This window comes from Thunnus thynnus, chromosome 11 (assembly GCF_963924715.1).
Source record: "Thunnus thynnus chromosome 11, fThuThy2.1, whole genome shotgun sequence".
NCBI lineage: Eukaryota > Metazoa > Chordata > Actinopteri > Scombriformes > Scombridae > Thunnus > Thunnus thynnus.
In genome coordinates this window covers 7,431,087-7,452,235 of record NC_089527.1, presented here as the reverse complement: position 1 = coordinate 7,452,235, position 21,149 = coordinate 7,431,087, and the positions used below count along the sequence as shown (strand labels likewise).

Here is a 21,149-nt window from a genome sequence, read left to right as displayed (position 1 = left end):
AAGAACTTAATGATAAGTAATCAGTTCCAGTGACAGTAAAGATTGCAAATATCGCAGAGAGTGGTTTCATCTGTGTTAAGTTGCAAATTCGTGGAGGGACTGTGAACACAGACATGAACAGGTCAGATAATACAACCTGTCGACTGTTCTTTCCTATACAACCAGTTTATCTGACAAATTCTATGCTCCATCTTACATCCTCATTGTTCACATGATTCCCTGGCCCACCTGAGGTGACACAAAGTAAATCCCCCCCCCCTTTTCTGTCTGTGCTTTGGCCTAAACGTTTCAGTATGTTGCGAAGGGCTGTAAAGTGCAGAGTGTCGCCAGAAGAGGACAGAGATTAATGACCAAGAAACGAGCTAAAAGAGAAGGTTCAAACACAGGCACAGACCATGAAGAGGGTTAAGAGTGCTTGTGTTGAGTGGGGCTCTGAGACTTAATGTGCATCAGAGTGAGAAAAGCCCAAAGTCCTCTTAAACGGACCACCGTGAGATGATCAAAACGTCCTCAGATTTTTGGAGTGGCAAGGTAAACGTGCCTGGAGCCAACACACATGACACGGTGCCATCATTGAACCAGCTTGCAAACAAAGAAACAAAAACATCTTAATTAGAGACCGGGAGAGAGTTCTGAGGAGATGCCGTTTGTATTGTGCTGCGGCGATGGCAGTTAATTCATAGTTTTTCCTTCAAATTAGTCTGAATTGGTGTGTAGAGAATTTTATGAGCCACAATATTTAAGTTAAAGTGCAACCATCTGGGTAAATAAAAGCACTGCAACGAAGCTACGGCCAGTAATAAGATAATGACTTTCACTGTGGTCACATTGATGTTTTTGATACAACTGAAAAACTGGAAGACGTTTATTCTCATGAAATACCAGAATTATATGAATGAAATTTACTGAATTTCAATTATCTTAAGCAACAAGTAATTAAGCAGGAGCAGAGATCATGAATGCAGAGATCACTTGTGTTCAAATATTAGTTTCCCAATTGCAAAGGTTCCAAAGCAGATCAATAATAAAGCCATAAGCTTGTGAACAGCACACAATTCAAACCCTAAAACCTGTTTCTCTCCTTTGAGAACTTGGATTGGGAAGGAGGAGATGCGGCGAGGTAACGGGTGAGGAGGAGGAGGAGGAGGAGGAGGAGGAGGAGGTGGGAACTGGAGTGGGGGGTCCTGCAGGCCTGTTTCCAGATGAAAACCATCTGCGGAGGTTGACTTTACAAGCAGGCCATACAAATTAACCATCTGAGAAAGAGCAAGGGAGCGAAGGGGGGAGGAGGAGGAGGGGGGGGGGGGAGGGCAAAAAGACGTTGGGGGCTGGTAAAAGTCTGCGAAAGATACGAGAGAAACTATCACAAAGAAGAAGTAGGGGGGGAAAAAAAAAACAAGCACTGAAGAATCCGACACGAGAAAAGTAGCAGATCCGTGTTGACTACTTTCCAGTTGAGCCTCCAGATGTAAACACTAAATCCATCCAAAGAAATCCAACCATTCGTCTCTCCATCACACCCTACCTTCCTGAAAAGGTAGCCCGTACTCCATCGCCATGCCCCCCTCAGAGAGGAGAGCCGCCTTCTCAAAGACCCTCCTCGGTCCATCTCTGGAGAGCTCTATCTGTCTCTCACTGCTTTCTGTCCGGCAGCGCAGTTTCCTCTGCGAAACCTCTCCCTTTTCTCTGACAGCGAGGGAGGAAACGGGGAAGAAGAAGAAGAAGGGAAAAAAAAAAAAAACCAAGGGCGCTATTTTGGGCAGTTGCCTGCAGTGGACCACTGCATGCTCTGGCTCAGACCAGACTCCTCCACAGCACTTCTTGTCTCGTCCTTCTGTCCGCTCTGTGTTCTCCTTTCCCTCACTCCCTTTCTGTCTCTCCCTCTCTGTGTCTGTGTACCGGGCCACCCTCCCCCTCCTACTCTGCCTCCCATCACGTTATCTCTCCCCCCATATTCAACTTTTCCCTCACTCCCTCCCTCCCCCTTTCTCATCTGTGTACGGGTCTAAATTTCAACTGCCCAAACCCTTTCTGTCACTCTAGGCAAACATGTGGGGTTTGATGCTTGTTTGTACACACACACACACACACACGAGTCAGCTGACTGTAGCTCTTTACCACTTTTCTATCTTAACTCATGTCCAATCAAATGCATTTGTGTGTGTGTGTGTTTGTGTGTGTGTATCTATCTGTGAAATCCCATTTTTACATTAAGACAGTTGTGTCTCTTGCACAGGCAATTTCACAAATAACCTTCCCTCTTGAAGACTTCTTAACAATACTTAATAATGTCAGCACTGCTAAGTATTTTAAGTATTCAGAACTTCCCCTCTGTTTCCTGTAATTTTCTCAGCTTTCAAACACAATAACAGAAAGAATCATCAAAATAATTCCAGAAACGCTGCACTTCAAACTTTTTAACTTTTTTAAAGTGCTGCACGCCGCTCCTTCACTAACAGTGCCTACATTGTATATCCAAGTAAAAAACTAAAATAAAACTCGATAGAAGTCAACAAAGCGAAGACGATCCAAGCAAAGTATAAACTGATCCAGTGAAGCGAGAGAGACTCATGTAGTCATAAGACAAATCTTTTCGATGCTCGGAGGCAATGAGCCGTGGCCAAACGTCTCCCAGACGTCACAGAGTTACCACGCAGCAAATGCCCATGACCAGACAGTAGCAGCTGCACACACACATACACACACACACACAGGCACGTACGCATAGATACACTCATGCATACAAACTCTAACACAAGCTTATTGTGCAGACATGTAATCACGCAGTATGCATGAAATCCAAACTCATTTAATCACATACTTATAACGAGGGTGTGTTTCGGGCTCTGTCCCTCAGTTAAGGTGCAGACCAAATTATGACCTAAGAGGTGAAACTCATGAGCCGTGCAAAAGACTGTCTGATATGAAAGCTCTTGCATGGAAGTGTCTGTGCTCCTCTGCACATCAAGGAATTGCACTGCAGAAGAAAACAGAGGAATAATAAAGGAAATGCCAATAAAAGTAGCCGCACACACACACACACAGGCACACTGGTATATGTGTTTATTTTTGTCCTTGTGGAGAAAGTGGGCACTTAGCTTTGGGTGGTAACTCTAAATCAGTTACTTGATCCTTCCTTTCCCAGACAAAATACAACTCACAGGAAGTTATGTCATAGTCAAGTAGTGCCCAGTGAGTCCAAGGCAAACATGTATACTCTCATTTTGTGTACAAAGATGTCACGGAGGAACCGAAGATCAGTGTTGCAACTTTTGCATCATTAAACATCTTTTGAAACTCTCACTTTGAGCATCACTTGATCAAGGCACAAGAGTACATGTATTTGCTTTGCAGCAGGCTTAATGTGACGCAGACATATAGAAAAGTGTATTTGCACACGGTTGCAACACTCACAATTTAAGTGCTATGGCAAATATATTTTTGCTAGAAAGGTAATGCTGGCTGAAAATGTTAATTAACATATTTGGCAAGTTGCAAAAATGTTGATACTGAACATATGAGTGAAATGTTCAGAGACAACTTGCAGCACAATCTCTGCTAGTAGAAAGTGCAGCTTCATTAAACTCTTTATGGTTGTGTTTAGGCACTGGCAGCACTTGGTTAAGGGAAAGATTGTTCCAAAAACTGTGATAATGAACTTGTGAACTCAGCTGACCCTGACCTTTAACCTGCCTGCACGCCTGCATTCATGGCGAGAGGCGTAAATTGAAATCTTTGCATTATGTTACATTGCACTAACTAATTTCCCTCCTCACAAATCAGCAGCTAATCAGTGTCTGATGTGCTTTTGAAAACAGTCATGCAAATAGATCTAATGGGACCAGATTCAGCTGTTTGGTACAGCAGTCTGGCTTGATTCATAGCAAAGAAATTCCCTGTTTGGCTTGTAAGAGGTCTGAAGTCATCTTATAAAAAAAAAAAGCTGGTACTTTTTTGTTTGATCTGAACATTAGATGTGTGGTATTTTTGAAAACTGCATGAATAGGGCAGTAAATTAGATTTGTAACATGCCAAGTCCAGTCCAAACTGCCAACAGCAAACCAAGCAGTACTTCTATTGGACTCCCATACTTCAGAGAGCAAAAGAAATAATGATTTGTAGACTCTATAATGTATCAAATATGTGGCTGAAGTTGTTCTATAAAGCATTAAAGTCTCAGCTGTTTGAAGGTATATTTGCCATTCATGCCACCAGGGAAGCCTTTATCCACTCATAATTAATTCCTTTCCTGCATCAAATGCATGTGATGGGTCTACCAGTGTTACAGAGATTTATGGAGGGGGGTGGGGGGGGAGTCATGCACACACGAGTTGAAACTCACCATGGTGTCTACATGTTTGAGAGGGAGGTCACTGCTCGGCGCCTGTTCAGAAAAGACGAGAGAGATGGAAAGTGACATCAATACCTGCAACACTTCATACCTCAAAAACTCAACACCCTGTTATGTTAATGTCATGTCACATCATCTCATGACATCGTAAGCTTATGTTAAAGCTACACTCAGCGGCATTCTTTGCCCTAATGTGGCCTGAAGCAGAATGGGGCTCCACCTTGAATGCGTGGGACCATCTATAATCCTTCTGTGCAAATATTTACACAAAAAGACAAGTCTGCTTCCATTAGCCAAGACCAGAGAGTCCATCCGTGGAACTCTCTTTTTCAACACCATATACAGCTGTGGACAGTGAGATAGAGAGAGAGAGAGAGAGGATCAAGCAGAGGGGGAAAAGGAAAAGAAGGGACAGAGAGAAACAGAGAAAATGAGGGAAATAAGGAGTGTGTGGAGGGACAGATGTGATAGGCTGATAGACTGAGAGAAACCAGGAGAAGCTAAGACACACAGGCAGGCAGGCAGGCAAAGGGGCAAAGAGGGAGTGGCGATGAAGGTAAAGCTGGGAGGTTCGTGGCAGAGAGTAGAAGAAGAAAACATCAGAGCGACCCATGATGTCATGAGCCTGTGTGGGCTTGGCTAACCTCAGACTAACACACACAGATGTTACCTACTAAATGAAGCATTAAAAAATCCTTCTGAGCGGTCTCTAAAACGTCAGTCAAATCTATATGTAGCGGAGAGGAAAGTCAATTCAACTTTTCATTGCAGAGAAAACTTCACATAATTTACATAGTATATAAGAAATGATGATTTCATCCAAACTGAACAGCAAGAGAGAGAATGGTGGAGTTGATCTTTTGTGATTTTTATTGGAAGATCCTTATCTCTGTAGATCTTTCTGGTGTAGATTATAATGGACTCCTGACAACTATGATGTCATAGGAATTTTAGTAATTATCTGCACTGCAACAAGGAAAATGTTGTCATAATTAGTAGAGATAAATATCAAACCTCAATACTTTTTGAATGCCAACCAAAATGTGCATTCAAAGTATTTCTTGATCTAAATCAGGAAACCTTTTTAACCAATTATTTAAAACTGATGCATTGAGTAATTGGATGGGAAAGTTACAGTTACAGTTAGTAATATGAGCATGTTGCTATTTACACATCCAGCAGACATGAAGCAACATTTGCAATCATTAGGAGACGTGTTTGTGTCCACCTGGTGAATGTAAATCCAATATTCCTTCTTCTTTTATCTCTGTTTTGGTCTCCACCGACTCCTGAGAAAAAAAAAAATCTGCTTCTTTAGCTGCTAAATGCTCCACTACGATCACCATCCAATCTGTTACTTTGTCTGTCATAAAGTTTATTTTTAGAGCTATTTCACAAACAAAACAGCTGACTGCTGTGGCCGAAAAACGCTATGAGAGTGGTGAGACTGAACCCAAACAGTAAAGTTGTGGGCCGGAAAACCACAATGAGCTGAAAGACGCTATAAAGCTCAGTAGAGCTGAGGGGAACTGCAGAGTCGGGTGATAATTCTCTCTAATGTGAAACTCCTTTCGCATTACACATAGTCATTTGAACAATTGTTATTATGAAAATACTGATTATAGCCTCAAGCTCGTAGTATTTCAAAAAACATGTGTGACCATGCTGGGTAAACTACAGCACATTCGCTGCTGTTGTGCTGTTAAAATATTGGAAATTGTGACTTCATAGTGGAAGCCTGGTTCTCGGTAGTGATCATTGGGCAATCCCACACAGGGAGATGCGCAGCGACATCAAGGATGCTCTGCTTCTGTGCTTCTGTCGAATGCTTCAGTAGAATATAAACAGTAAACGCAGAAGGGAAATTATAGTCTGGCTGTGGAGGCCCCAGAATACAGACTCTGAACGCCCAGACTGAACCACTAACATAGCATCATTCAAACTCTACCTCAAAACTCCAACTTCACCAACTTACAGCATTTAAAAACTACCAGACGTAAAGTCAGTGTGTGTGTGTGTGTTTGGCATTGTACATCCGACACGTGGAAGACAGAACTGTTTCAAGGAATAAAGAAAAGGAAACACCAGACTGATGTTTGAGGCTCTAAAAGCAGAGCACGGATTTGCTCCGAGGCCAATGTTTGCAGCCGCAGGCATTTTCACACAAATAGAGCCATTGTGTGTATACCCAGAAAAACACACATAGACACAAACAATTCTCACAATGATCTATTCTAACATGTGCGTTTCCGTTTTGTACAATTGCAGCCAGATGGCCGGTGTGTGTGTGTTTGTGTGTGTGTGTATGTGTGTGAGTATATTGTAGTTGGGACTTGCAACTAATTCAGAAAGCATGAGAAAGCCTGGGAAGTTGTGTATCAGCAAAAATATTCCACAGAGGAAGTTTTTAGCAGTTTCTCTTAACGCTCTTCAAAGGAACCATTTGAAGGGGAAATGGAGCACCGAGGCTGATGACATCAAACACAAAATAGACCTATTTGTATATTGTCATGCCGTCCCCTCAAATTAAGTCTCTGTCTAATCACAGATTCGAATGGATCTTGGCTTTTAAGACGTTCTCATGGAGCAGGGCTAAAGAGTTGAACTGGACTTACCCGACAAACATATTTAAAAACAAATGTAATGCTGGGAAACGAACAAACTGATGTGTAACCTTCAAAAATGTTGTGATGACACACACTTCTTGTCTAAACCACTCAGACTGTGTATGTCATTGACTCAAATGATAAAAATCCAATAGTAAACAGACCACTCTAGCCATGAATTTGCTGTGTCATAGTGAGATTCAGATACAAGGTCAAAAGTTCAAGTCCCAGCGCACAGAAATTAAAATATGCCCCTGAAAACACACAATAAGCAAACATAGACTAAATGACTTCGGGTGGAATCTCCACAATCGATGGATTCAATCACAGGCACAAAGTAAATCTGTGCAAATCTTTCACACTGAGTTCAACTGCTGTGAATTTCGAAACACAAATTTGCGCCAGAGAGTCTAAAACAGAGGAAGCTATTGAAGCGTATTAGCAGTGTTGCACCATCCCATTTTATCTAACTGTCCTCTTCCGGAGTATAAACCACTTCACAAAACAGGCATTGTTTATAGACACTTATAACACAGGAGTCGATGGTACAAATACATCTCTTAAACAAACTGTGTGAACTTATTACCCCATTAGTGACAGTTTATCGGAAGCTTTCTTCCAATATATTGAATAAAATATGTACAATCCTGAGAGTACAGTTCCAGAAATAAGTTAAGTGAGCTATTGTCACTAAGTAGCACTCGTTAGGCTGTTGACCATTAGCTTGCCAGCTGCAGTCATTCATAAACTAGCCCTGCTAGCAGTCCTTACATGACCTAGCTTCTAGCAACATATTTGGCAAAGACCTAAGTATGAATTTCATTTTGCCACTTTATGGCCTTAAAGCCGCAGGATTAATTGTGTCATGCAATGCAATCTTAGTTGCACATTGTCTGCACATTGGCATTAACAGGGAGATCTGCTCCTAATGCAAAATTGATTTACAGTCCCATTCCAGTTACGACCATATTGTTGCATTAAATTAAACACAAAAAAATCAATAGAAATGTTTATCTAAAGCAACAATGTGTATAATTTGACATTTTCAGACTGAAGCATTCCCTATTGATGGTATCAATGCACAGCTGTAAATAAAAATCTTATTTCTTGAGAGAGACAATTATGATTCTCATTTTTGTCCAGAATCATGCAGCCCTCTGTCAGACTGATACTGTAAATCTGATGGTTTCTTCCATCTCAGAGGTTTTTGTTCAACAGCTGAACATGTGGTGGAACAGCGAATGTCAGCCGCACAACCACAGAACCGATTGTAGCCGACTCTTAAAGTAAGAAAACACCAGTATCGTCTTTAAACATAATTACAAAAGATGCGAGTGTAAAGAAGAGCTGTGCAGCACCTGTGGAGAGGGTGAAAAGACAAATCTGTTCCTACTACGCCCTAAATATTTTAAGTATGTACTTTTCGATCATGCCTTTCTGACTCCTTGGCACATCCCTTGCTCAGAGCAATGCCATCACCTTGAGCCAAGTCAGCTGAGCATCATATTACATTTTGTTCTCATAAGAGGAGCTAAATACAGACTGTTTATCTCTCCAATAGCAAAACAGCAACAGACATAATGATAGAGAAACACTGTAACAACATTTTTGCTTAAAAGAACAAGTTCATCTCTACAATATATTATGAATACATCTGGAAGATCTGGGTTATTATTGATCAATAACAATGATAAAAATTATTTCAACAAGTGCATATTGACACCATTCTTGCAGCCCAGAGGGGCGTTATCAGGCGTATCACAACTGGAACAAAGGTTCAGCTGTCCTTACATTTGACAAAATTAGGCCATTCTGCAGCCTCCTCTAAGGAAACTCTTAAACTTTCAATGTCCTTTTTTGTTTGTTTGTTTTGACACGATTAGATCAAATAGATAACTAATAGCGTGACTGACGATTTAGCTGACGATCTAGTTTAGTTCAAAAGAAGAAGAAGAAAGATGCAATGTGCAAAATTTGGGAAAAAATAAAAACTGCACAATGGTTTGTAAAATTATGATTATTATTCATTATTTTTTGCTGAATCATATTATTTCCAAGTCACAGTCCACAACCTGGGTGTTAGAAACTGTCCTCACATGAAAAATTGGTAATGATCCCTCATTAGACAGGAAAACTGTGTTCCCTAACGGCTACAGTAAGTGCAGTAGGTATCAAAATCCATTTGAAACGGTGCCATTTTTGAATTCCAAGAGCCACAATACTAATTAAAATGTACATAGTACATTCACACTTAGTAGCAAATGAAACAAAACAAAAACAACAAAAAAGAAAGAAAAAGCTGTTGCCTGTACATTTTTGTCAAAGATGGTTTTGTATTTTTTTGTATCATTTTTTTATGTTAGAAGTTAATATCTTTATTCTGCTCATAAAAGATGGCCAAGGTGATAGCTTAGCATTCAAGTGTAAATGACCATGCAACAGCTGGCAAACAGATGTTGGAATCTCCCAGTTAAACTTTCAAGAACATCACAGACCAAAGTCAGAGCTGTGAAACACGCTGTCCTGTCAGTCACTGAAGCTAACGTTAGCTGCTGCTACAGCACAGAGCTGTAAACATGTACTGTCAGTCACACATCAAAACACTGTCAACCCAACTATGCAGCTGTTAAATCAATCAATCAATAAATATAATGACACTTTTTGGATGTTATTATTATATTTGAGTAATGTGAATTATATAGTCAATGTAATATCTCAAATAATATGTGCAAATTGGTCAGTTCTATAGAAAATTAGGCAAATTTGCTTGTGTTTCTTGCCCTGACTTCTTTTTAGAAATGTCACCAGTGTTCCTAGACTTAAGCAATTAACTTAGTAAGTACAATGTTAATATTACCTATGGGCATGATGGCTAAATCTACAAAAATAAGACCAAGTTGTAGCTTGAATTTCCCTCCAGTACTCTTTTTGATCCCCACCAGAGTAAAATACAAAGATTATTCACAGACCAGCACTAATTACCTGCAATAGGACTGAGTTTAGGAGCTTTGTTATTCATGTTTGAGTGAAAACTGTCACGCGAAGCCGAAGATGATGAGAGACCACGGACAGGGCCCACGTGTCTGTCTCCTACAAGTACAGCACATCAGAGTGTGCCTTTCACCCGCATCGCTTTATCTCTGCCACCACCGTACCATGTGCTTTCTTTCACATGAGCACAGTGGCTTCTTTGACCAGTTTACCAAATTATAGCCCACGTCTTGAGGAAAGCAGAGGTAGCACTGGGAGTTTCCCCCCTTGAGCGGTGGGAATAAACGTAACCCAAAGCAGAGCCTCTGGGGAAATGACCCAGGGCTAAATATACAAATGTTCATCTTTAGAGCTCCAGACACAACCCATTTAGCTCGGCCCAGCCCGCTCAGCGTGGACTGCAGGGTGGTTAAAAATCACCGCTTTGGTGTGTGCATGTGGGTGTGAGATAGGGAGAGAGAGGGAGAATATTACTCCCTGAAAGGAAACAGACAGCGTTGGTTGTGAGTATTGGAATGATTCAGTGTTTATGTTCAGTTAGTCAGCTAAGCAAGCGATATCTGATTCTGTGTGCATGTGTGAAACTGAAATAAAGAAACTGAAAGAAAACCTTCATTTTTTTGGTCTTGTAAATTATTATAAATGCTGATTGTGCGTGTTGTGTGTGTTGCGTGTGGTGTGTGTGTTGCGTGTGGTGTGTGTGTACTGGCGCTGCCCTCCCCGGCAGAGTGAGTGTAATGTCACTAACCACATATGGGAAGCTCTGCTGTTGTTTTTAGAGTATATCCCTGTGTCTATATGCGTGTGCCTATGAGTCAGACCAAGGGTGTGTGCGAGTGCCACTCATCATTTCCTCCCTCCTCCTCCTCCCTCCTCCTCCTCCTCCCTCGGCCTCTTTCTCCTCGGATGGCCTCGTACATTTTTAAAACAATTGCTTTCTTTGGAGGCTTGAAAAAAAAAAACACACACACACACACACACCATCTGCACTGGCAGCAGTGTGGCTATGCACCAGCTCTACTCCTATGTTTACACTGCATTTTGGACAATATCCCACACTGACAGCTTAGGCATGCTTCGATGTGCTTATGTTTCAACTAAGCTGCTGGAACAATGCAGAAACTTTCATCTTGCTTTGATGAGATGAGAAATTATGCAGCATTCCTTGCGATTCCAGCAGTAATCAAATTGCTTGAACGTGTGATGGTGAGCCACGTTACACTAAATGACTACCCTCGGGGTCTGATTTGCAGAAAATGAAACACATCCCAAAAACAATGAAAAATGTTAAGATTTTGACAATGTTTTCTCATGCAGGCGAGTGATTCATACCCAAATTAAAATGATGAAAACCATTCAGGCTGAGGGGAAAAAAAATAAATGTATTGTCAGACAGTTATTGTCTGAAATGACAGTTACCGTTGCGGCAGACTGTGGAAGCAGTTTTAAATCGAATTATATTTGCAAATCCATTTTGAAATACTTCCCTCTGTTTGTATAAACGCTCTTGCACTGTGAGTTGTGTTGTGTTTGTGTCAAACACTACCCATTACTGCGGGTGTCACTGACAGATGTGACACACAACACCTGTAAAGGCTTAACACGGACATGTCCAATAGTGCCTTCTAGTGGGAGTAATAACAAACTGCAGGCCTGGTTCAAAACACTAGTTGTAATAATGATGATTGGCCTTTACACTTGCTTCATAGTGTAAATAATCCACACATTTGAACTCTCAGCCACTGAAAACAACAACAGCTCTGTTGTCATTCTGCAAAGTTAAAAAAAACAACTTTAAAGTCTAAATGATGCTCATTCCTGAAGTGACAAAACTCTCCAGTGGCAGCCTAAAAAGGCAATGCTGTTTCACCAGAGCTGAAGCCTCCTCAGAGCCAATTACTGTTGGATTTAATAACAGGTGCCAAATGAAAGATTGAAAATGTGCAATTGCTTTCAGCAGTCACACTATTGTGATCCAAAGCTTTGTTATTCTTTTTCTTCTGTATGTTTTTGCTGGCCAACTACTTCTGCACACTTTCATTTACAGAATCCATTCATATATCAATACATTCAGCTATTTAAGGACATTTATGCTTTTTATTTTTATAACTTTTATACTTTCAATCTGGTGGCTCTGTTATGATTTGGGGGGTGTTTTACTGGCATGGTTTGGGTCCACTTGTCCCCTTAAAGGGAAGGGTCACTGTAAATCAATACAAAGTTGTTCTGAGTGATCTCCTTTATCCTATAATGAAACATCTCTATATTGATGGGAGTGTTCTCTTCCAGGATGACAATGCCCCAATTCACAGGGTTATGTACATTTTCTAGTTCATGTTACAGTCCTAATTCCTAATTATTCCACTTAACAAGAACTTCACAATAAAATGCTTAAGTGACTTTTTAAACACAAAATGTAACTATTTATCTGACATACCAATACAACAGCTGATTTCTGGTGAGCCAGGTGATTTAGGTCTCTTTAGTCCAAGATGTGCACCAAACACACGAATATGAACTGTTGATTAATTTACAGCTAAGTAAAAATGTCAAAAATGTCATATATATATATATATATATATATATATATATACATGATACCCCCATCCTAACACCTGCCTATATAGTACCATTCAAGGACATGGGAGGGTGTCTCCAAACTTTTGACTGGAACTGTATAGTGTACTAATATTTTGCCCCCCTCGTGCAATGGTAACAGGGTGGACAATATATTAAGAAAACTTCATAACACATCAGTTTAATGCATTCCAGTACACCACCACAACCCACTACCCAATTTCCTTGGATTCATTAATGCGGATATTTGATTTTGTAAAAAATGATAACACAATACAGTCTCCACAATACAATACCACCAAAGTTTGATAAAAAATAATATTATTTATTGCCCCACCCTATCACTTCAACAGTCTCCCTAACACATGAGCAAAAACACACACCCACAGCTGTTCCTCTCTCATGCTCCATGGTCTTTCATCTGCAGCTTTCACACAGCCATGTCCCAGAAATGTAAACACAGCGCTGATGAAGGAGGGGCTGTGCAGGCCTCTGTGTGTGAGTATCCAGGGTTAGGGTTAGGTTTGGAGTGTGTACGCTTATTCCTATTCCCATTCCCTTTGGGGTAGGGGGGTGGGGGGGGGGGGGTTTCTGAAATGCCAGAGATCCCTTAGGACCAGAGGAGAGGAGAGTGGACGGTCCATGCTGTGGGAAAAACCCCTGAGCTGTCTGTGACCCTATACCACCTCTGACTTCTCTGTGTTTCTCACCCCGCCTTCGTTCCTGCTCCTACTGATATGGACCCGTCCTCTCGCTCTGTTATGTAACCAAAAGCCTCCTCCAACATGTGAGCGGGGAGGGAGTCTCTAAAGGCATCTGCCAAGTATTTTTACTCCTTGAGCGCATGTGTGTGTGTGTCTGTGTTTGTATATGTGTGTGTGTGTGAGTGTGTGGGTGTGTGTGGAGAGGGTCTACTCAGTCTCATGCGTATGTACACACACATTTTACCCACCCACTAATATTTTATTTTAACCCCAAATATGGTAATAACAGAAAACATCATGAGAATAATTTTCATCATGAATATTATGAATGGTTTTTTTCCACCTCTTTGGCATCTAAGACTGCACTCCCCATGCATGGGAAATATGGTCTGTACATCATGCAATAATTCAAGCTATGATAAGAGAAGTATGTATAGTTAATAACCTAAAGGACAGAATAGGTCGTATGTCAGTGCCTTCACAAACAACCCGTTGGACAACGTGGTTTTTCAGTGCCTTCCAAAATGCCATTGTAAAAGTGATTCATGACTGTTTTCTACCACCGCTATGGTTAAAGTTCGGTTAGGTTTAGGCACAAAAACTACTTGTTTATGGTCAGAGAAAGAACATGGTGATAGTCAAAAAGAAACCGACGTTGACTGTTGGTAGGAAACAGGATGCGAACCGCGGTCTCCTGTGTCAAAGTTTAAAGCTTTATGCCCAACCACCCAAACAGGACGTTCTACTTAAAAGCTCTTTGTTTTCTGTAATGTCTCACTTATTCATTGCCTCTGAGACACGAGAGTCATGATTACAGTCACAAGAAAAGCCTTGTCAGGAAAACATGATTGTGTTCATTTGGAAAGATAAGAAAGTTGTTACTAAAACTTAGCTGGCAGCGAATATTCTTACAGAGCCAATGTGAAAGTGTGAGAAATCTCAGTCCTCTTTCAAACAAACTGAAGTGCTGTTTATTAGGAGAACCGACAATCGGAAACCACGCCGAAACGCAAGGGTGGATGGTATATATAGGAGTAGTTTGGAAAGGCCGACATTACTAAACAGGCTGAGGGTGACCACAGTCTGAACTGTTTCTTCATACTGTACTTTCTAACATCGGTAAGAACACTAGAGACAGTAAAACCAGGCTCAGACTACAGCAGTGTTATAATCCTGACTCTGAAATCGTGTTGCATCACACACACATAGGGAGAAACTTCACAGATGTTCCTTCTCTCTAATTCCAAACATGCACACGCTACAAGATCTGAAAATAATGGCACATCACACATTACAGGATATTACTAAGATTATCGTGCCAGAGAGAGCAATGCACCACCTCACATGATCTCATATGATCTCATCGGGAAGCAGATGTAAACAAAATGCTTTGTGGTGAGAAAAAAAACAAAAGCAGAAGGCGAGTCTGGATGAAAAACTGGTTGGGGAAACACTGCGAGAACTGGAGGTGAGATCAGTTTTAATATCTGGCAACAGTAGTATAAATAGCTAATGTTAGCCTCAAGGGCTAGAATGTTTACCGTTGCTTGGCAACACTGTCAGCTCTCTCTCATTGGCTATGTCGGTCCTGTTTGGAAAGTAGTGACATGATCATCCAGATTTTAACTCCTAAATATCAAACATATTTGAAATGATCAGGGTGGCCCTGTGAGCGGATCTGTAAACCCTTCACATCATCAGATAATCTGGACAAAACATTGGTACCAACCAAGGTCCCAAACCAGATTCCTCCTCTGATTGTCAGGAGGGGTGAATCAGTGATAAATCCGCCCAAAAACCCTGCAGTCTGAGCCCGGCTTCAATTACAGGTTAACGTGCAGACAAAGTCCATTATCGTAATAGGTCACAGTGAATGGGACTGGAACAGCTTTGACTCCATTAACTGCAAAATCTAATTTGGTGGGATGACTTCATAAAACTGTACACTGTACAAGCCACTGCTTACTCGTAATTAATCTCTGTAAACTGAAAAGCCCTGAACTGTTGTTTTTAACCATATGAATTACAAATATGTAAACACTTTAAGTTATGAATGAAAGAGGAACTTTTTGAGTGGTTCTCAGGATTGAAATATGTAAATTTCACTGCCACTTCAAACATAGTAGCACTTTTCAAAACAAACATTGCAGAAAAACAATGACACAAACTGCACAAACCAGAGATTTATAATACGAGTTATATGAGCAAGAAAAAGTCAAAGAAACAAGTGATTTTTAAGATGCTTTTTCAAAAAGGTGCACTAGCTTTGCCATGTAAACAAACCTGAATATTGCTGAATATTAAGGCGCCGGTATACTCAAGTCAGAACTGCTTGTCAGATTGTCAAACAGCTTGAGAAACCTCTCCCCCCCCCCCAACACCTTTCTGACATCAAATTTATGATGGCCAACTTTTCACTTCGCCTCCAAGCGCGGCCGTTAGAGCAGCTATAAACACTTTTGATTTCCGACGTAGTTAAAACAACTTGTCGTACAAAATAAGTATGTGATTTAAAAGAAAACCCTGTAAAGAAGAAAAAAAAACTTGACCATGACATCCAGTCTTTCACACAGCACCCTCAGGTCTTATGTAATATACACACACTAGATAACGCTGGATTCTCATGTGGTACACTTAAGAAACACAGAGGCAAGACTCTAACTTGAATGTGAAATATGTCCATTTTTATGTACTGGCTAGTTCGTACATTCCCAGGGGGACTAGGATCGTGATATTGTCACAGGATGCCTGGTTGGTGCTTGTATACAGAACATAATACAGGGCACATCAGGGAAATATGTGTGGTTCTAAACACAGCGCTAATTGGACCATATCTAGACCATCTTTGCCCTGCAGTTACTCATTATTCAGCAATGTCCTGGCCCTGTTCCCCCACTACACAAGACCTATAAAAAAAGAAGCTGAGTGACGTAGGTGTTTGTGGTTTATGGTTTTCAGTGTGTGTCTCTGCATATCTGAGTGCATGCCTTCTTTATGTGTGTTTCGGGGGGGCGGGGGGGTGATGCGTTTAGATGTGCAGTCTACCTCACCAGAATCCCTAATATCGCTCATCCAGGCTTTGTGTTTTTGCAGAATGAAACGTATTCCTGGCAGCATTGGCTCGACATGAGGGCACATCTGAGGAATATTTCCCTGCATGCTTTACAGCACACCATGCACGTCCAAGTGTGGGGGGTCTGGTTGGGGGGTTGTCACTTCTGTCATCCACACTGCTGGATAGGATCTTCCAAATACACATCATCAATCAGTACAACCAGACTGCCCGTTAGCAACACCTTCCCACAGCGGGTTGTTCCATCCTATATTCACCCTATAGGCTCAGTAGTTAAGTGACTGGTGGGTTTCTATATTTAAATCAGGACCAAGAGGCTACTAATTTCATAATTATACTGATTTAACGTCAACATACTGGTGCAGTTATGTCTTACACAATCATAGTGTCCTATTTCTGTCAGTTACCAACACTGTGGCTCCACAAATAAATCAAACTTAAATCCAGTTTGACAACACAAGTCAAAATAATCACTACAATAACAGTTGCATCTATCCAGATCTGTGACTATTGCAATGACTCTGCTGTTCTACAAAGGCGTGTGCAGACTGCATGATTTTTGCCAAGTTTCCTGTCTCAGACAAATTTTTGAAATCTGAGAAAAAAGTTTTCAAGTCAGCACAAAGTTTGCACTCGTGCTTGACATGAGAGACGGTTCAGTTCGAGCAGTTAGACTTTGTTGTGAGCAGTCTTGGACACTATAACAGTTCTCAAACATGATATTAATGAAGCCAAAAACAAGATGCACCTGTAGTTGGAACACCTTGAAGATGGGAGATGAGTAATATCCAATGAGAGCAGGAAAGGAGGAAGCTCCAGTCACATTTCTGCAACTGGAATAATCTTTTAACCAGTACACTTCTGATATCAGTGATGTAGGTTGTGCAACCTCATATCAGACTGAAAGCCTTGAAGTTTGCTCCAGCTTTTTGCAAAGACTCTCCCAAATATAAACCACTGAAATTTAAATATCAATTATAATAGTTAAAACATGTAGAATTAATATACCTCTAATGTTAATCTCAAACATGTGGGGTTAATATTTTTGGCCAACTCCAAAAAGGCAATTTTATTTACAAAAAAGTACTTATTTACCTTTGCGATTACAATGATTATTCATGTTCTTTATCTACTTTTTGTACAGCTTTAAAAATGTCTCAAATTCAAAACACATCTCAGGCCAACCGAAACAGTGAACTCATAAAGTAGCACTTGTTACTCCTCTGTAGCTGAGGAACATTTGTATGAAAATATTTGATTTTCACTTCATTCAGGGTGGAGCATTATTATCTGGTAATAAAGTTGTATTCGTTGTCGCTTCTCCAATCTCACTGGAATGTCTGGATTCACAAAAAGGAAAAGTTCGCATTTTTCTCACAGCATTTTTTTTTCTCCTGCTAGGTTAATATATCGTCGATGCTGCAATCAGTCTGCACCTGAGTAAGGTGGTAAATCACGTTGGTCTCCGGCTGTGAGTGAAGGAATTCACCAAACAAGGGTCTGAGGAGAGCTGACACACACACCTCAGGCTGGAGTAGTCTAAGACATGCAGGGTCGCACGTCCACAAAAAAAAAAAAAAAAAAAAAAAAACACACACAAACAGCGATTCCTGTCATACAGCAGCAAATACACCAGGGGGATGACACACACTGTACTCACAAGTGGAATGATTTACTCATCTAATCTTAATATAACATTTCAGGTGCATAAAAGCAACCTGGATCTCAGCAGGTGTTCAGTACATATCTACTTCCCGTGCTTCATACTCTTTAAATAGCTTCACTGTCCATCTGGCTGTATTTTCAGGCTACCAGAAAACATAACCATTGTTGGACTTGTCAGCTATGACACACATAGTTTCATCAGTTTTTCTTCCTTTTTGTTTTATACCTCAGCTTGTCAGTGTTTATGAGAGAGCAATCAGCACCTTTAATGCAGGCACAAAAGCCTCCAGGGACACTCCTATTGGCAAGCAGCGGAGAAAGAAGGTGAAACGGAGAGAGATGCCCCGAGGCTTCTATTTTCTTCCATTTCATTCAGCCTTTATTCACTCTATTAAAACAGATAATGGACGAGGACAGACAGAAATATATCCTAACTGAAACCTGCTGAAAACTAAGTCAGCTGAGCCAAACTATTTCACTAACGATTTATTTTTTTTCTTGTACACTGTCTGACTGCAAATTTGGTCATAAAAATGAATATTTTAGACCTGCCTATGAAAACCCTATGTAGTGTTGCACACACTGCAATCATACTCAGGTGTTGTAATATTTTCTAGAAGCAACTTGAAGTTGATTGACACCAGAACAAATTGTAGGAGCTGTCAGCAGACAAGTGGCAGCATTAACAGACTGCAGGATCAGTTAGTGAAGGGAATGTTTATGTCATACGGAGGCCAACAAATAGACTAAGTTTGAGGTAAGTTCTCTTGCACTTTGGTCCAAAGGCATTCATTTCAGAAACCAAAAGACTCTGAGTCAAGAGCAAGCCTTTAACAATGCCCAGAAAGTTTGGCCCAAGCTGCTGGACGTCTAACAGATGTCTTCATGTAGAAACAATCTAGTATATAAAGCATCTGTAGAGGATAATAATATTTTCTTGCCTGATTACTGCAGCTTATATGAAAGAAAAACAAGAAATTTTGAGAAATATTTTCTGTGTGAGCAGAGAAAAGCGCAGGGGATATTTGCTTTGGTTTGTCAAGACTCCAAAACCATTTAAACGCACAACATGTGAGAAAGAGAGTGAGCAAATCACATCCAAGTCTAACACAGCTTCTAATGCCAATACCAAATAAGGTAACGAAGCAAGCGTAGTTTTTATTGCCCTTGCAAAATCACTTCATACTCAGACTACGTCCCACTTCACTATTATTTTAAAGACCAAAAGACGTCATCGTGATATAGTAGATTTAAGGACACCGCATTTTATTTACCTTTCTCGTCTAGATTATTTTTTTTGTTTTCATGCCACATCAATTAGTGGATTTATGACTCTAAAATCCATTTCAATTTTAGAAGAACAACTGCCAAACAATGGTTAAGTCAACTGAACTCGGGTTTATTTATATAGCCCTAAATCACAACTTTGTCTGAGGGGGCCTCCAGATAATGGATCATTATCTGCAATAGTAACTGCCTTGTTAGTGTAGCTGATAGAGGCTGTTACCCCGACCCTGTTTGCAATAACTCTACACCAGGAAGGACCCAATAATGCCTGCTGAGCATGTACAGCATGGAAGCAATTACTAAAACAAAAAGAAAAAAAAGTGTTACTCACCAGCTCATAGTTTGTTGCGGGAACACAAGATGAAGACACCTAAAAACAAAAAGAAAACCGGTCAGACGTATTGTTGATTTATTGCAGTTATTCTAATGCACAGGACATAAAGAACAACAACAGATCAATGTAACGTTCTTCCAACAGCTGCATTTACGTGTAAACTATGTGACGATTCTCCCTCGAACAGTCAAACCCACCGTCACACACTCATCAACCAAAAAAGCTCAGATAAACCCACCGTACACTACCTGCCCAACACCAGACAGCAGACAGACAAAGTTAGCAACTAGCTGGTGAAAATAGCGGAGCAATTAGCAGCTAAAGAGCCAGATATTTCCCTCTGGAGCTGGTGGAGACTAAACCAGAGCTAAAAGGAGAGTGAACACTTCAGGTGTCCAGAATCTCCAAATAAGTGCAAATTTCTCTGAGTCTACTGGATGTAAATAAAAAAGGCATCATGTTTTGCCATATCAGTGGTGATCATTGTTGTGTTAAAAGCTTGATGTGCTGCAAAAAGTAATTTAATGCAGTTTAAATAAAACTGTTTATTGTGTTTTTAGTGAACATGTATGAAGCATTTCCATCAGAAAGGACAATGTTTATTTCCACTGCAATGAGGAAATTTAAAGGACAAGCTAATGAGCACCACCATAATCGGACTGAAAAGCTGAATCTCACCTCTCAGGTCCTACATAAGTAAGATCTTGTTTAACTCGACCAATGTATCAAGCGTCCCTATTCAGCGGGTGGGATTTCTCCAACAGAACTCATGATCTGCCGAGGGCCCGGGCTAATCCGATTACCATCCGACAGTTTCCATAATCATTCTGTGAGCTTGGAGTCACAGCATGAGGACCGGGGCCGATAAACAGGAAGGAGTATAATGATAATGGCCTCTAACAGAAGATTCAAATGAAGTGCTTCCAGAAAAAGATGACCGTTTGATGAGGATGAAGACAAACAGGATGTCACCACTGATGTTTCCTTCCTGTGCACGTCTGTATTCTGTCAATTTGTTTCTGTTTCACCATCATTTCCCTAAGGCTACTAACAGAAAAAAACTTAATTGTCACCACTTAGCCATGTGCAACAACATGTTATCATTACATAACTGACAAACAACAAGCATTTGCACAGGACAGCTTTATGATTTCAGTAGGCTTTTGACTTGTCTCTCTAAATTTGAAATTAGGCAGACGGGCTATCACAGCTGTTCACCTCTAAAAGCACCTTTCATCTTTGCTACCGCTCTATCACTGTCGTTACCCAAGACTAATTGTGTCATTTCATGAACACAAGGTCTCTGCTCTGTTGGGATATGTTTTGTGTTACTGTTGAAGGAACCGCATTCCTCATCTGACCGCAAAAACAGAGTAAAATTCTGGCCCACTCGGATGTCTTAACGGTGGCCTTTTGAAAACGTTGTACGCTTTCAATAAGCTTTCACACATACGGCATGTATCATAGATTAGTTCAGAAAGTAGATCATTTGGATAATGTTTAAAACAATGCCATGAAATTCTTCTCTAAGTCAGTTTCAATGTCTGAACTCAATTTTCAA

At 40.6% G+C, this 21,149-nt stretch overlaps 1 protein-coding gene across 14 annotated transcripts in view; it reads right to left on the bottom strand.

Moving 5' to 3' along the window:
- The window catches only part of tns1b (tensin 1b), a 174,565-nt gene that overhangs the window by 57,184 nt on the left and 96,232 nt on the right, over nucleotides 1-21,149 (bottom strand). For 13 of the 14 annotated variants that reach the window (XM_067603009.1, XM_067603013.1, XM_067603005.1 and 10 more), the window contains 2 exons: nucleotides 19,586-19,624; nucleotides 4,343-4,384 (listed from right to left, as the gene is read on the bottom strand). In XM_067603009.1, the coding sequence (XP_067459110.1) occupies nucleotides 4,343-4,384; nucleotides 19,586-19,624 (81 nt within the window). Of the gene's footprint in view, nucleotides 1-1,525; nucleotides 1,876-4,342; nucleotides 4,385-19,585; nucleotides 19,625-21,149 lie in introns of those variants that run through there. The other variant, XM_067603015.1, reaches the window with a different exon arrangement.